At 39.6% G+C, this 17889-nt stretch overlaps 2 protein-coding genes across 2 annotated transcripts in view; one reads left to right on the top strand and one right to left on the bottom strand.

The window, feature by feature from the left end:
- The window catches only part of CCDC146 (coiled-coil domain containing 146), a 111421-nt gene that overhangs the window by 70593 nt on the left and 22939 nt on the right, over positions 1-17889 (bottom strand). The gene's annotated exons all lie outside the window — the stretch shown is intronic.
- FGL2 (fibrinogen like 2) lies at positions 1086-7042 on the top strand. Its single transcript, XM_029927869.1, has 2 exons — positions 1086-1755; positions 4244-7042. The coding sequence occupies exons 1-2, from the start codon at positions 1140-1142 to the stop codon at positions 4948-4950; spliced, it is 1323 nt and encodes a 440-aa protein (XP_029783729.1). The 5' UTR covers positions 1086-1139; the 3' UTR covers positions 4951-7042.

Raw genomic sequence — 17889 nt, 5'->3', positions numbered from 1 at the left:
TTTTATCCATGTCAGTTATTTTTGAAATTATTTTTAAAGCCAAAAATTCCTTTTTAAAGTAAGAAACCTTAAATATGATGCCAATGGGCGAAACAACTTAAAAGGAGGTGGGTTCCCCCCTTCCTGCCTCTCAGCCTTTGAGGAGAAAAGGTTGAATATTGTGAGGGAAAAAAAAAAAGGTTTAAACCAAGGAAAGTCTGAAAAGGCATGAGTCTGACAAGTGGGCAGGGAAGTGCTAGAGCAAGTGGCATAGAGACCAGGTGGAGGAATCCACCATGGGAGGAAGAAAGCACAGAGGCATGGTTGTCAGTGGGAAGGAGAGGCAGAGATGCCAGGGACACGAGGAGAATCTGAACAGGGCCGAGCAAAGTCCAAAGATTCACGCACAGGCAGCTGCAGAACAGAGTCACAAACAGGGTGAAGGCAAAGCAGGAGGCTGCTGGTTTTGATGAAAGGCAATGATGTGCCTTTCATCATGGAGACGGCTCTACGAGCCTATGGCCAAAGGAATAGAAAGCAACCCCTTTCCCTCTTCCAGTTTTCTTCCCCTTTTCAAACAGACCAAACGAAAGCGCATGGCATGAGTCAGAAAGCTGCACTTTTTGCCATATTAACAAAAAAAATTTAAGTGCTTAAGATTCCACCTGAAACTCCAACATGGGGAGTATACAGAATCCCCGATGACCCACCCCATTCTAAACAGGAAAAAAAGACCATTTCCACTTTTGTAAACTTTCTGTTCTTCAGTCCGGGTAACCAGCACATTAGTTTTTTAATCTTTAAAAGCTAGTTTTCCCAGGGGCTTTAAGTACAATTTATTTCAAGCGTAACTATTTTGAAATAATTTTTCTGGTGCTTCATGAACTAAATGATAAAAGTGGAACTTGAGGAATCTGTACGCCCAGGAAACGACAGCAGTTCTGATGCGTATTATTCTGAGAACAAAGAACAGGTTTTGGCAAGCTGCGTGTAAAGAGGACAATCTCTTCTTCCTCTGTGATTCTGAAACTGGTGATGCAAGCGCTCCCGCCCTTTTCTGAGAACACACAACGCCTGACTCAGGCCGGCGGCTGCGACTATTAAAACAGCGCCGGCCCCGCAGCCCGCGTCCCGCCGGGGTGAGCGCCGCCGCAGCCGCGATGAAGCCAGCCGGCTGGTGGGGCCTGAGCTCGGCGCTGCTCGCTGCTTGCGGCGTTTTGGTTGTGGCAAACAACGAAACGGAGGAAATTAAAGATGAAACGGCCAAGGATGCCTGCCCGGTGAGACTAGAAAGCAGAGGGAAATGCGAGGAGGGGGGCGAATGCCCCTACCAGGTGAGCCTGCCCCCGCTGACCATTCAGCTCCCGAAGCAGTTCGGCAGGATCGAGGAGGTGTTCAAGGAAGTCCAGAACCTCAAGGAAATGGTAAATAGCCTCAGGAAATCTTGCCAAGACTGCAAACTGCAAGCTGACGACAGCCGAGACCCGGGCAGAAATGGACCGCTGTTACCTAGCCCCGGAGCGCCGAGAGAAGCCGATGACAACAGAGTTCGAGAACTAGAGAGTGAGGTTAACAAGCTGTCCTCGGACCTAAAGAATGCAAAGCAGGAGATCGACGTGCTTCAGGGTCGCCTGGAGAAGCTCAACCTTGTAAATATGAACAACATAGAAAATTACGTTGATAGCAAAATGGCAAATCTAACATTTGTAGTCAATAGTTTGGATGGCAAGTGTTCATCTAGGTGTCCCAATCAAGAGGAAATACAGTCACGTCCAAGTACGTACAATGTTTTCTTATCTTCTGTTCATGAATATTATATAGCTAGACAGTATCCATAATCGTTAACCTTTGCAAAGAAGTTAAACAAATGACAGATGAAAGAAATTAAGCCTTTTATTCATCAAGGTAGTACAGGAAAAACAAATCTCTTTGCAAATGTAACCACAGAAATAAGACTTAATTACAAAAATCATAATTAGTTCTGTATCCATTAAAAAGCACTTTCAGTTTCGAAGATCTTATTTGTTAATGCCAGAGCTACACACAAATTGAAGTAGGGAGATATTATTTCTTAATGTTTTAATGCATTTTGTTTATCTCTTCACCAAAGTGTTTGAAAACAATACAGATAAGGCAGTAGTATTTCCAGCTATGCTTTGTTCATTGGAAATCAGTTTCCTGTGGTTGGCTCACTGCTCCTCTTATGTGGCCACAGGAAGTCTTAGAAAGATTTTAACTTACCTGCCATTCACAATCCAAATATCTAGTGAAAACAGGAGATTTTATAAATGGAATAAAAGCAGATATGTGGCTCATGTGTGTGGAAAACTTTTGCTTTGAGTGGCACAAACACATTTTAAGGGGCGAGTTTTGGCATGCCAGAAGACCACAAACTTAGCTACCTCCTGTGCCCGCAAACTTTTAGCTGTGGAACTGGTTCCTCCAAGCGCTGGCTTTCCACCTGACACACTGCTGCTGATGGTCTTGTCACGCTTTGGAAAGCCATCTCTGCATGGACCTCCACTTACCATGCATGTAGGGTTTGAAGGGATATGGTGCCTGGATGGAGATCACATTCATCTGGAACAAGCACCTCCTGTGTGCCCCATCCCCAGGGAATCCTCCAGCGATCTGAAGGTGGCACTTTCAGGGACCACTGTGGTTAATACTCCTGCCAGCCCGTATCTGAATGTTCCCTGAATGGAAAGGCAGAGCTTCCTGTCTTAGGTAACATCCCTGGGTGCACATTAGATTTGATGCTGCGTGGCAGCTTGTAATGAATATGAACAAGATCCTACCATCTACTTTTATACTAAGATTTTAGGGGAAATATTGAAATACTTTGAGTTCTAAATACACATGAACAGATTTTCTTTTTTTTTTTTTGCCTCTGAGTAGCTTATATTAACCTTACTTTATCTGGCCCAAATCTTTATAAAAATTATCTAAGAGTAAATATCTGTATTTGATTCCTGTGGAACCATCCTGGACATAACCACCTGTTGTTTCCTTCTAGAAGCTAAACATGTGAGATGCTGGCTAAATACTTTCCAGATAAGAAATTCAGAATAAGAATATTGGTATAAGTGTATGATGCCAAGCAAAATAAGGTAGTCAGAGAAAGACAAATACCATATGATCTCACTTATATGTGGAATTTAAGAAACAAAACAGATCAACATAGGGGAAGGGATTGAAAAATAAAATAAGGTAAAAAGAGAGAAGGAGGCAAACCATAAGTTCTCTCTTAATGACAGAGAACAAACTGACTGTTACTGGAGGAGAGATGGGGGATGGGGTAAATGAGTGATGGGCATTAAGGAGGGTACTTGTTGTATGTAAGGGATGAGTCACTAAATTCTACTGCAGAAACCAAAGCTACGCCATATATTAACTCCTTGAATTTAAACAAAATCTTGGAAAGAGAAAAGTGTTTCTAAACATATGTGTGGAAGCATTAAAAAAAAGGATATTGGTATATTATTGAAAGAATCTTTTTTTTTTACTTCAGCTTCTTTATTTAGTTTTCAAGCAAGTGAAATAAATGTGACGTTATGATCAATTCTGTACATTAGAATTTTAACACACAATTTGGAACATAGCCTATAAAACTTTCTGACAGAAGAGGGTATGAGCCCCGTTAGGTGAAAGGAATAGAAACTTTGCTTCTTCTGTAAACATGGAATGCAGTCCTAGAAGAGTTGGAAGCATCTGACCTTTAGGACCAAGGAATGCAGTAGTTACAAGAACAAGCTTTACAGCCAGCCAGATCTCAATATGTGTCTTGGCTCCACCACTTAATACTTCTGTGAAGCTGGCCAAGCCACTGGTTCTCTTTGACCCTAAGTGTCCTCACCTGCAGATTGGAAATAATACCTACATCATAGGGTCAATGTACAGATTAAGTGTGAAAATGTTATCATATCTTTGGTAGAATGCCTGGAACACATAAGTAGCACTTGCTAAGTATTATTAAATTACCAAAATATTTTATTGATCTCGTTCTTGTTGTTTGTTGTGAACATTGTTACTCTTATTACCACCCTGGAGTATGTTGGAGAGCCTTGTCTGCTTTATAGCACCAAGGTCTTATTCTGACGCCTTAATAAACATTTGCTGAACAGGTTCAAGTAAGTTTTGCAGAGCAAGGTTTCATGAACACCACTGACTAAATTATCAAACTGCTTTTGTAGATATAATGACTTCTTCAGATGCATCGTTTTTATTAACAAAATCCAATGCCTTTCTCTTCTTCCCCCTTCAGTTCAACATCTAATATATAAAGATTGCTCTGACTACTACACGATAGGCAAAAGAAGCAGTGAGACCTACAGAGTCACACCAGATCCCAAAAACAGTAGCTTCGAAGTTTACTGTGACATGGAGACCATGGGGGGAGGCTGGACAGTGCTGCAGTCACGGCTCGATGGAAGTACCAACTTCACCAGAACGTGGCAAGACTACAAAGTAGGCTTTGGAAACCTCAGAAGAGAATTTTGGCTGGGGAACGATAAAATTCATCTTTTGACCAAGAGTAAGGAAATGATTCTAAGAATAGATCTTGAAGACTTTAATGGTGTCAAACTCTATGCCTTGTATGATCAATTTTACGTGGCCAACGAGTTTCTCAAATACCGTTTGCACATTGGTAGCTATAACGGCACAGCTGGAGATGCCTTACGTTTCAGTAAACATTACAACCATGATCTGAAGTATTTCACCACCCCAGATAAAGACAATGATCGGTATCCCTCTGGGAACTGTGGGCTCTATTACAGTTCAGGCTGGTGGTTTGATGCATGTCTTTCAGCAAACTTAAATGGCAAATATTATCACCAAAAATATAGAGGTGTCCGTAATGGGATTTTCTGGGGCACCTGGCCTGGTATAACTGAGGCACACCCCGGTGGCTACAAGTCCTCCTTCAAAGAGGCCAAAATGATGATTAGACCCAAGCACTTTAAACCATAAATCACTAAACTCATTTCCTCTGGGTATTCATTACCTAATAGGGCAATTAATTCCTTAAGCACTTTGAAATATGTTTCATACTCCTTTTTTATGACTAAAAATTTATCTCCAGCAGTAGATTCTTATGCTACACAGCATTTGAAATAAAGCTGAAAAAGTACACATTTTATAGGAGTCCTTTGTTGTTGTTATACTGTTATCAAGATGAGTGTTTGGAAGGCAATTGGGAGTGTTGAGAATTACATATTAGATTTATGATTTCCTTCATTTCTATTAGTTGAAAAATGTTCCATTTACTTATATTACTTGCTATAATTATGAAGTTTTTTATTTAGCAAGCTAGATTTTTACACAAGTAATCTATATTTTGATAGTGACTTAAACACCTCTTTTCAGGCTCTGGTCAGTTATTAGGTATTTATTTGTCTCTAAATACCCTAATCCTCATTCTGAGACAAACTTTCTCAACTTATGGCATTTCCTTTGGATCAGGAAGACCCCACATCATTTTAGCTCCTGGACAAGGGGAAATACATGTAATTAAACCTGTTCATGTGCAATTTGTGAAATGTAAAATATTTGTGATTTAAAATATTTTGGTGGTAGCATGTCACTCCTAAAAGCATTCAGAATGTTAATCCAACCGTAAAGACCATCATTTAAAGGTTATTAATTCACAGTTAATAACTCTTTAGGTGTTGGATGGTTAAAATTGCTTTACTATAAAAATTAGCTTCCTTTTCTTTGTATGCACAACACTTTTTAATTTAGGATTGCTCATTACTGTGCGTGACTACTGGTAGGCTTTCTTTTGAAAGGGTAGGTGTGGGTGGGGAATGAAAACATTTATTTATAGACTAGATTACTCTGAGGGCCAAAGCATTTATATCCAAAGCAATATTTTCATTAAGTGATTCACTTCATAGAAAGCTAAGTTTTATAAGACATATGTATTTTGATAGATATAGAATAGTAGTTCAAATATTATGTATCCCAACCCTAACTGGTTTATTGCTTATATTTTTAAAAGAAAATTTAAATAGAGGTGTTTATTTTTTTAACCAAACTAAAATATCTGAAGCTTTTATAATTCACTAATTCTGGAGTGCAGGTATCATTTTTTAAAGATTATAAAAAATAGTAAGTTAAATGTAATCATTGTATAAAGGGATCATTTCAGAGAGAACAGTGGTATTCTTTTGAACGTTTAAAAAATACTCTATAATAAAATTTGAAACAATATACTATACTGTATGTCAGTCATAGAAATGTCTTCAATCTTTAAGTTCTAGTTTGTTTCTACCACAGTAATTCAAAATATGCTCAAAAAGATACAGCTTTACTCATTATTTGAAAATGATTAAGAAGGATAGTAACTTTACGAAACAAATTAACTTTCTCAAATATTGCCCTTTATAGAAAATTCTAACCAAAAAGAAGCAAGGTACTCTTTTAAAAATATACAACATAGAAAGTGTTCAGGTACACATGATGAAAATTAAGTTATTATGAATACTACTAAAATGTTAAGGCAAGAGAAATGCAAATAGAATTGTGACAGCCAAAATATAAAATATTGCGGTAGATTTCATATCGTCATATGTACCCGATAGTATAACACATGTACCTGATTTATACTTTTCTCGTTTTTGTTTTTTTTAATTATGAAGATTTTGGTATTATACAATGAATTTATTTCATATAAGAAATTTTAATGTACTGTCATTGTTGATATATGCGTAAGTTTGAGTCACTTTCCGTGATCACAAATGGACTCGTGAAGGAGGATCTTACAGTGTGTTTCTCACACTGACAAAAGGACTCTTCACAAAATACAGTTCCAAAGAAAAATGGCTAATAAAGTGAGTATCCTCTGATTTAATGGGCATGAGGCTGTCATTGCGGAAGATCTGTCAATTCATTAACCCATGTAAATACTCAGAAGCTGTCCTTTTATCTTTCTACTTATTTCAAAAGATCAAATTTTATTTTCTATTATACTTTTATGGCACTTTTCTAATAAAATATTCTATAATATGGAAATTCCTTTTGGAAATCATTTCATGTCATTTATAAAATATATTTTATACTTCACTAATCTCTAACTTGTTGATGGAAATAGATTATATCTGAGAGAGCGTTTTGCTTTAACGGAGCTATTCACTAATATGTGCTAATGTTCACAAACGTGGATTATTAACAGATTGGTTCCATTTTAAAGGCTAATATTTATTATCTTAATAAGACTTTATTTCTAAACTTTACCATTTTTGAAAATGTTGACTAAAACTAGTTCTTAGAAGTTCCAAGTGAAACTGATCCACTCATTGCTAAGAAGAAAAATCAAATTTTTCTTATAGGCAGTAATTCTTCCAATGAATTAATGACACATCTGTCCAATAAAGAGATTAAATATACAAAATATAAAAGATACCCTAGTAACAAAGTTTGCTGGCCCTTATTTTTGAGTGGTTACCCAACAAAAAGTTTTAAAAGTAAAAGTGATGGGTTATGTCATCATAATAAGCTTTAATTTGGAATTCTTATTTTCTTTTATGTATAAATAAGTTTATGTCTCACATCTTTTAACAATCCTATAAAATAAAAGATTTAATCTTCATACCTATTTATTTCTGCAATTTAGAAATGTTAACTATTATTGTTAGTAAAATACTATTTATATATTTACCCTTGTCTTAAAAGTTGCATAATGTTTACCTAACTAGACTTTACCTTTGACTGTTTTTGAAGACTTTAATGAGTTCTATTTCATTAACAGGAAGACAGAGGCAAAGACAGGAACACCATTATCTCACTTCCCGCCAGAATACTGTTGACACCTTTGAAATACAAATGTTTCTGTTTTGTTTTGCAGCATTTAGCTCCATCTTTTCCCATCATTAACATTCCTGCTGGCTCAGCCCCTCTCGGCTCCTTTGGATAATGCAAACGCTTTCTCAGAGTAACCCATGCTCCAGTTTCCATCTATTCCAACCCACCCTCCATTTCACTGTCAGAGACAGTATTCAGAAATACAGTTCTGATCATATTATTGCCCTGCTTAAAACCTTCCAACAACTTCCTTCATTTCCTATATGATAAATCCAGCAAATAAGCCCCTTCATGACCTGGCTTCTGCCGCCTCTCTCAGTGTCCTTTTCTGCCACTACCTGTACTCCTGCCAGACTGAATGCTCTGTTCTTGCACAATTCCTACGTTCTCTGAGTTTTTCATGACTTTATGTATACTGTTCCCTTGGTCTAGATAGAATGCCATCCTAAAACCCTGCCGAGTTTTGTTTTATTGCCCATGATCTAGAGCAGGGACGCAGAAGATGGACTTGCTAGGTTTGAATTTCAGCTCCACCATCTGCAAGCTGTGGGATCACAAAGTCACTTAATCTCACAGTCCTTTGGTTCTTTCAATTATAAAATGGGTAACAGTAGGGCCGCCTGGGTGGCTCAGTCCCTTAAGCGTCCAACTTCATCTCAAGTCATGATCTTGTGATTCGTGAGGTCAAGCCCTGCTTTGGGCTCTGTGCTGACAGCTCAGAGCCTGGAATCTGCTTCTGATTCTGTGTCTCCCTCTCTCTCTGCTCCTTCCCCACTTGTGCTCTCTCCCTCTCTCTCTCTCAAAAATAAATAAAAACATTTAATAAAAAATTTTAAGTGGATAACAGTAGAATCTGCCTGACAGAATGATTGAGAGGATAACGTATGAAGCACCTAGAACATATACATGTATCTCCTCCCCCTCCCCCTCCCCACCCTCTTCTTCTCCTAAATAGTTATTTCTTTTGGGCAGTTTGTTCTGATAACATTAGGAGGGGTTGGTACCTCTCTTCTTCGGTCCTATACCATCCTATATATTCCTTATTATACGTTACATTATTCATTATTCAACAATTGTCTGGGTTCTACCTTGAAATCAATCGGTTTGGCTTGGACATAAAGCCAATTTGTGACAGTCTCGTTATTCGCAGTGTTCATAAATATGTTACCAAAGAGAAAGAGCTGTAGTCTGAAGAAGCTGGAGTTATAACTGGAGAGGGAGCAGATACTGTCAAATCTGAGGATTTGGGAGACTGTGGACACAGGTGAGAAGTGGTTGAAGCCAGGCAGAAACATAGCAAGAGAGGATGAGATACACGATAGCTCTCAGAGGTACATACACACTCTGGCAAACCTCCACTTAAAATTTTTTTTTTTAATGTTTTATTTATTTTTGAGACAGAGACGGAGCATGAGCGGGCAGGGGCAGAGAGAGAGGGAGACACAGAATCTGAAGCAGGCTCCAGGCTCTGGGCTAGCTGTCAGCACAGAGCCCGACGCGGGGCTTGAACCCACAAACGTGAGATCTGACCTGAGCCGAAGTCGGACACTCAACCAACTGAGCCACCCAGGCGCCCCCAAACCTCCACTTTAGAAGGGCTTCTGGGTCCATACCATGCTTGGCAGTACCAAAATGGACAGAGATTGTTCTACCTGTGTTCCTAAAGAAAAAACGGTTATTGTCATACTTCTTATACCATATTATAATTTTGAAATTAATTTTAATCATACAAAATTCATGAATGCTTTAATTTAAAAAATTACAATTACACTAAAGACCTCTTTCTAAATCATCTTCAATTCCAATCTCCTCCCTCTCCCCAGAGGTGACAGGAGAGTTGCCTGCCTCCAAACTAATTTCATCCTGTGTCTTGCCAAAATGCAATGTCTACTGAATCATATCTATGCCAGGTTTCTATTGTTTACTGATTGGGAAGTGTTGGACGTGAGCATAGAAATGAGGGAAATTGGGTGTACTTGGAGAACTCAGTCCCCTGAATTCCCAAATGTGAATGAGCCTTCTTTGCTCCTTGAAGTGGCCCTTCCCCCACACTGAGGAGGCGCATTCTGTTGGAAGAGAATGTGGCTTTCTCTCCTGAGGAAGAGATCTTAATTGTCTGTTAGGCTCCTTCATCCCACTCTTCAGCCTCTCCAGACCTGTAACCAGGGCATGCTCTCATGTAAATTATGAAGTCAAATTGGAGGAGAAGCATTTAGACAAATTTGCGAATTTTTATCAGCAGAAAGCTGGAGAATACATGTGGGGACAGATTGTAAGGTCGCTTGACTAAGGAAGCAAAAACCATAATTTCAGATATACTGCATCTCTTGATATGGATATATTTACCAGAAGTTCTGGATTCAGTGGGCTAGCTCGGGCAGATGTATTTGCTTCTAATAGGTCACTTGATTAGTTAACACAAACCTAGTTTCGACAGAAGCTCATGCTACCTCAAATTAAAAAGCCAGAAATGTCTTAGAATGAAAAGCCATATGGAGTTAGAAATGTTGACATGGATTCAAGTGTAATTCATTCAAAAAAGTATTTACTGAGTGTATACCATGTGCCGGAGAGTGTTCTAGGAAGTCAGAGATACATCAGTTACCAAAAACTTTATAATCCAGGAGTTATATCTTATCAGAGGAGATGAATAAATAAACAATATATAAGTGCCATAAAAATCAAACAGGATAAAGTATATAAGGAGTACGAGAGGAAGGATTCTATCTTACATAGGCAGTATGGGGAGACCTCCCAGAAGAGGTGACATTTGAACAGCCTTAAAGATACGAGAGGATGAGCCAGACAGATAGTTGGGAGAAGATATCCAGGCCAAGGGAGCATCAGGTGGAAAGGTGCTTGGCATGTTTTAGGGTCTATAAGGAGGCCAGTGTAGGAAAAGCAGAGCGCCTAAGGTGGAGGGGGTTTGGAAGACGTGATCAGAGAGAACCTGGGGAGTTGGGGTTAAATAGGGGTGTGGTGGCAGCTGCCAGACCATTTAGACTTTATAAGTCATGGTAAGAATTCTGCCTTTTCCTCCGACTACGTAAAAGCCCTAAAGGGTTTTGATCAGAGGAGGTCCATCATCTCATCCAGTTAGAAAAACTTCACTCTTGTGATTAAGTGGAGAATACAATGCTGGGAGACATGACTGAATCATGAACAGTCGTCTGACAGTGCTTGCAATGATCTTGGGGAGAGATGTGCACCGTGGTGGTTGCAGTGAAGGGAATCCTGCAGGCAAAGCTGACAGAATTTGCTGACCAACGATCGGGGTGGATGGTGAAAGATCACCGGTGTCACAGACGATGACAGGACTTTGTCCTGAGCAACTGTGAGGAATGGAGCTGCTGTTCTTTGAGGTGGGGAGGCTGCAGGGAGAGCCTGTCTGGAAAGTGTAGTGGGAGTGGGGTGAGGGGAGGCGGTCAGCAGTTTTGAACATTCTAAGTTCAGAGATCGATAAAACATCTGAGCGATGTATTTGGATGGTAGCATGATGTTTGGAGAAGACATCAGGGGTTCAGAAATGCAGGTCTGTATTCTAGAATGTCGATGGTAACGCACCTATGGGCCTTGATGAGATAAGTAAGTGTACATGAAGTAAAGACTTTCACAGAAGACAAGTGGAGATAAGTAGGAACCAGCACAGCTGCGTCCCACCCACCCTGTAACTAGGTCACTTCAGAGGTCACAGGGCTGCTGCCTTATGGAGAAGGCAGAGATGTATTCCCAGCGGAACCGCAAGTTTCTCTGGATTATTTTAGATTTAGATGCGCTTTTTTTTTGCTTCTGTCAGCAACAGTATTTTGTTGAGTCACTAGATGTCTTTTTTTAATGTTTATTTATTTTGAGAGAGAGAGTGCAAGAGAGGAGCAGAGAGAGAGAGTGAGAGAGACAGAATCCCAAGCAGACTATGCACTGTCAGCACAGAGGCCAGTAAGGGCTCAATCCCGCAAACCCATGAGATCATGACCTGAGCTGAAATCGAGAGTCAGATGCTTAATCAACTGAGCCACCTGGACGCCCCTTACATCAGGCGCTGCGCTGTCAGCACAGAGCCTGACACGGGGCTCAAACTCACAAAATGTGTGCTCATAACCTAAGCTGAAATCAAGAGTCGGATGCTTAACTGACTGAGCCACCCAGGCGCCCCCATGTTACTTCATGTCTTAAAAACATGTATATAAATCATTGGTCGTGATTTAGACAGTCACTTCACAGTGAAGGGACAAGGCAGTCACCTATTGAAGCCTCAGATACTGTATCTTCTGGGAGATAGCACCTTGTGAGGTTGCAGTGTTGTGATATAGGATGCAATATGTTTATGTGTATGTGTGTGTGTGTGTGTATATATATATATATATATATATCAAAAGAATTATAAACTAGGCCACAGAACAAAAAAATGTTCTTTAAAAAATTTTTTTTAACGTTTATTTATTATTGAGAGACAGAGAGACACAGAGCATATGTGGGGGAGGGGCAGGGAGGGGGGTAAACACAGAATCGGAGCTGTCAGCACAGAGCCTGACACAGGGCTCGAACCCATGAAACATGAGATCATAACCTGAGCCGGAGTCAGACACTTAACTGAGCCACCCAGGTGTCCCTTACTCTTTATTTTAGAGACATTAATGATCTTAAGGCTTGCGTCTTTCAAAAAGATTTTCCAAAAGTTATCCCAGTTAGCAATAACCAAAATCTTCTATTTCTAATGGTTTTCAAAGTGTTAACACTAAAATGGCTATAAATGAATCTGACTGGCAATTTTTACCTAATGTTGGGTCCAGCTGGAAATGAGTGTAGTCCTCTGGGTATGTTCCTCTTGTGTGTATTTGCACACATCACACACACAGACAAACATGCATAATACGCATGCAGGTTATGTATGCTATTTGTAACACATGCTATTATACACAAGGAAGCGTGCCCATTGAAATAAAATACATATGCAGCAGTCAATACAAAAATAATATCACCATGCGCCAAGAGCTAGTGTATTTTGAACAATGCTATTTAAAACAAACTGCATTAAGAGTTAAGCATCTGACTATTGATTTCAGCTCAAGTCATGATCTCAAGGTTCATGAGTTTGAGCCTCACATCAGGTTCTCCACTGACAGTACAGAGCCTGCTAGGGAACCTCTCTCTCTCTTCCCCTCCCTTGCTCTTGCTTGAACTCTCTCAAAATAAATAAATTAATTAAACATAAATAAAATAGACTGACATAAAAGAACTTCAGATAGTTTTCTTTAAATCCCCTACAACAAATTCTATGGAATTCATGCTGCTGTTATTTCTTGAAAACTGTACCTTCCTTACAGCCTCTCTTTTCCTCCACAAGCCCGTAGCCTGGCTCCCCCTCCTCTGCTCCTTTTACTCCTTGATGACTGCTGGCTGGTCAGCAGCCTGCTGTGCCCATGTGCGCATCCAGTTCTCCCCTGCACTTTCACTCCCCTAAAGTCCCAGGGGTAAACCAAAACTAAAACCATGATCTCGCTAACTCATGATCAGCATCTTCCTAGACATCACAAAGTATCTCAAAAAGACCTGTCTTATTTTGGTAGCAATTTTCAGAAGGAAACCTACATTATACCTCTCAGAATATAAATTCTTCTTTGGAAATTCTTCCCCTAAAATCATATTTTAAAATAAATAGATTTTTGTCTTAAAATAATTGATATTACAGTTAGGTTTATTATTTTAATAGAAATATTTATCATTTGCCTATGAAGGGTATAGCATGATGCTCGATGCTTATCAAAGTATTTTGAGCAAGACTTTTTCTAAATAATAATTATATAAACTCTCAAAATGTCACTTTAATCTCTAGCATTCACAGCTTTCACAATTAAGGGTGATGCCATTTAAGACAAATTGCTTTTCTATTACAAAAGACCTCATACAAAGGTTTATCTTATTTGGGAATCATACAGAATTTGAAAACTCGTTGAGTTTCTATCTCTGGAAATTGGCCTTCTCTTCTCCTACAAGAAGCAAATAGTTTGTGCCCATGTTATGCAAGTTCATCCAAAGATGGGTCCACAAAACTATTTGCTTACGAATTTCCCATTCAGGAACGGTAGTACCACATTTTTTTCCAGTTAATTAAGTAACCTGTTTTAATTTTTGTTTAGAGATTCTTGCTTCTGAATTCTAGTAATGATAAGCAGCTGTCACTTGCTGAGTGCCTGTCTTGTGCTGGACACTTTCCTTGGAGCATTTCCCATGTTCTCTCTGCTGTGAGTAATGTTGCAAGAGGGAGGTAATGTTTTACACTTAATTGAAGTCTTCCCTGAAAAACAACAACAACAATTAAACTAACGTCTGTTCCCTAAAAATGGTTTCTCATCTGTAGACCACTACCCATTTTCAGCTTTCCTGACTTTTTTGGTATATTTCTCATGAAATGGGTTGATTTTCCATGACAAGTTACCTATGGTGATGCCATGGTAAAGCACACTCATAAGTAAATTTCTGTATCACCCCTACTCTGACTTTCTATGTGAATTTTTCAAGTGGAAAGTGATTCCAATTAAATCTCAATTGAAAGTGAGGCATATTTTTTGTATCTTAACAATTCTATTACATAATATTCTGTTGACAGGAGATATTTTAAAAATTAATACATTTTTCAAGGATGTTAATGTCCCTACTTAACCTAGCAGTTAAAAATTATTTTCTTCCTGCAACAAAGTCAGAATTTATAACAACTTTGACAGAAAAGGCCAAATAAATATTCTATGCTCTCCAAACACTATTTTACTTCCATGGTTACATGGCAGAATTCACTGATGAAAACATTCTGCTTAAGTACAAAGCACTTGGTAAGTTCTTTGGAAGCCAAAAGATCTCTCATGTAAATGCCAAAGTTCCTATTTTCATTCGTTACATAAAATAATCCTTTAAAAATATAAACTCACAAGTGAATGGTGTTAGTGATGGTGACTTTCTATTTCTGTTCTATATTCAAGTAAAAGTTTTGTCTTTATCTGATCAAGTCAACGATTACAAATCTACAGACACTCTCTTGCATGGGTAGGTATGTATGCAAGATGGACAGGAAGACTGATATTTGTATGATGAATACCGAGTTGGTGTTTATTTAACAAGTTGAAAACTAGAGTAGGGCTTCTGAAACTGTGTCCCTAAAGTTCTGCAGACATAGTTCACAAAGGCCAAAGGGAGCAACGGTGGCAAGAGCCAGGAGAATGTGTGATGCACGAAACACTGCTCACCTAGTAAATAATTCTGCTTTTATTTCATATCGTGGGGGTCCACCTTAAATTTTACTTAAAGGAGAGGTTTGTTTTCAAAAAAATATTTGAAAATCATTGCCTCTCCACTGCATATCCCTTTGGGGGGCCAGCCAGCAAAAATAAAATTCAGATAGATGCATGATGATTCTAAGTTGGCATGATATTTCTAACTTTACACATTTAAATCTCTGATATTTTAGGTGGACTTGATGTAGTTAATGCATTCAGAAAGTTGGAAGAAATTTCTCCTCTTTAAGTCTGCTTTGTAAAATAGTGATTTGGTTGTGTGAGGGGTGGGGGGTGGCTTTTTCGGGGGTTTTGGTTTGGGTTTTTTTGGTAGAAGGCTCTACTAATTACTATGAACATTCATTCTTTGAAAACCACATGGTTACACACACGATGGTAAGCTAACTAAGAGTTTGCTTGGAGTGTCAAGACAAACAGCACAGGCTTCCTGCTTTCAATGTTCCTAATGCTACTATAGTTTAAAACACAGGAAAGAAAATGGTAAACGGCATAAGGTACAGGCACTATGCAGGGAACGGACAGCAAGAGTGATCATACTTTGTCAGGAAGAGGATGCTTGACGAAAAAGATAGGATCTGAACTGTCCTTGAAAGATGAGAATACTGAAGCCCAGAAATGTGAAGGAGATCTCTTCTGGGCTGGGTATGGGATAAGCAAAGGCAACAGCTTGTTGGAAAATCAGGAGCTAGTTAGGAAAACAGTCAGATGTCTAATGTGGCTGGAGCATGGGGTCTGTGACAGGCCCTCGGCCAAAGGAAGAAAGAAATGGTGGAGACTATAAAAGGATTTTCCTGTAAGATCAAGCAGGTGACACTTAATCTTAGGCAAGAAAATCCTAGGGAAGGAAAAATTCAAATTAAGGACAGTATCTACTATCTGCCCTGATTGCTCAGTTCTGTGTCTGTGGGGTGATGATGAGATACTGGGTGGGAAGGAAAGTTGGAAGGAATGCTGAAGACTGTTTTACAAAATAATGAAATGACAAAAGATATCAGGGAAAGGATGGGTGGAGAATAGGGTTGGGGAAAAACAGCTTGGGAAAGGGAAAGCCGTTTCTAGAGGAGTTTTTAAAGAGGGGCTAAGAGGCGGGTGGGAGAGGCATGTGCTGAGAGGAGGAATTTTAGGAGGTTTTGCTGCACGACGCGCTGTGGAACTCCCTCTGTTCTCCAAGGAGCGCTCCGTACAATCCGATTCTTTCCAAGGCTTTCTGGAGGCAGCTCTGTTTCCTTTAGGCTGTGCTGTGATGGATTTTAAGGTGGGAGAGAGCTCAGTTTTATTTAGTTCACAAGCTATCTGTACGGAGCATGGGGTTCCCTAGTGATGCTGGTGGTGACGGGAGGTGTGAAGGGGACCTTCCCCTCTGCATCCCCACATCCAAATCTGCTTTACATACGGTGCTTCTGTGTAAGAATTCCACTGGAAACAAGTGAGAGAAGCAGCCCACCAGGGTAGACACTGAAGTACCCCTGAAGGCTAATAAGCCGAGAAATGTACTATGAGTGTAAAATGAGACTCAGAGAACCAGAATGACTTGCTCAGGAGTGCATGGCTAGGACGTGCACAGCTAGAACGAAGATCCATTTATATGGAACCATTTCCCCACCCTCGCCGATCAGAGGTTTTCTTTTCCAAGCCATTAAGATTTAAGATATTTTGAGCCTGTCATTCTTAGATGTAGTCTTTTCGTATGGCATGGTCTCTCTCTTTTTTTTTTTAATTAAAAAACTTTTTATTTATTTATTTATTTTTTTTTTTGAGAGAGAGAGTGCGCGCGCTTGTGCCAGTGGGGGAGGGGTGGAGAGAGAGGGAGGCAGAGGATCCAAAGCCGGCTCTGCGCTGACAGCAGCGAGCCTGATGCAGGGCTCAAACTGAGAAACCATGAAATCCTGACCTGAGCCAAAGGCAGATGCTTAACCAACTGAGCCACCCATGTGCCCTTAGTCTCTATTTTTTTAATCTGAGGTTTGATGTCAGGTAATTCTTGTACCCCCTGACTTCACATCTCTGATGCACCTTGGTGTACCTGTTTGCCTCTGCTGGGTATGGATGGGCTGGGGTTATGTAAAGAACTTTTGCTTCAGAAGACATTGGACTTGGTGTTAGGTTCTAAGCTTGCTACTTCCTTCCTGTTTGCCCTTACATCCACATAAAAGCCCAATGGAACAAAGGTTAAGATATGATAACTCAAACCATCGACATGCTAGGAGAAAACACAGGAAACAAATTTATGACCTCAGAGTAACAAAGGTCTTCTTAAAGTATGACCTGGAATCTGAAGCTGTAAAAGAATAGCACATTAAAAAATAAATTCCCCCCTCAAACGAATTTCCACATAGAGAAAAACCACCTTAAGCTAACTCAAAAGAAACCCAACAAACTGAGAGAAAGACTTTTGCAATGCATATTATACACAAAGGCCTGCTTTCTAAATCTATAAAGAGTTTCTATGAATCTATAAGAAAAAAACTACACAATAGAAAAATGGAAAGAAAATGTGAATAGAATTCACAAAAAAAGAAGTATAAATGGGTTTTTGTAGTACCCATGCTTCTAGCTTCTACAGAGTTGATGCTTTGACATTTGCTCTATGTGCCTATTCTGGCCGGATACACCTTGTTTGAGACAACCTGACAATATGCCTGAGTCATCTTACTTTGGCCTCCTGCCTCCCTTATTGCCCCTCCCCCCCCTTCCAGAGGAGTCCTTCTCCCAGAGGTATACTTTCAATTGCAAACCAACCAATCCAGAGTCCACACTCTAAACCGGCTCTCACATTCAGGCCACTATACACTTACCCTTATCACCTCAAACCCCCCCCCCC

Source organism: Suricata suricatta, chromosome 2 (genome assembly GCF_006229205.1).
Source record: "Suricata suricatta isolate VVHF042 chromosome 2, meerkat_22Aug2017_6uvM2_HiC, whole genome shotgun sequence".
NCBI lineage: Eukaryota > Metazoa > Chordata > Mammalia > Carnivora > Herpestidae > Suricata > Suricata suricatta.
Note: the sequence above shows the minus strand (reverse complement) of the source record. Positions and strands in the feature narration are given on the sequence as shown.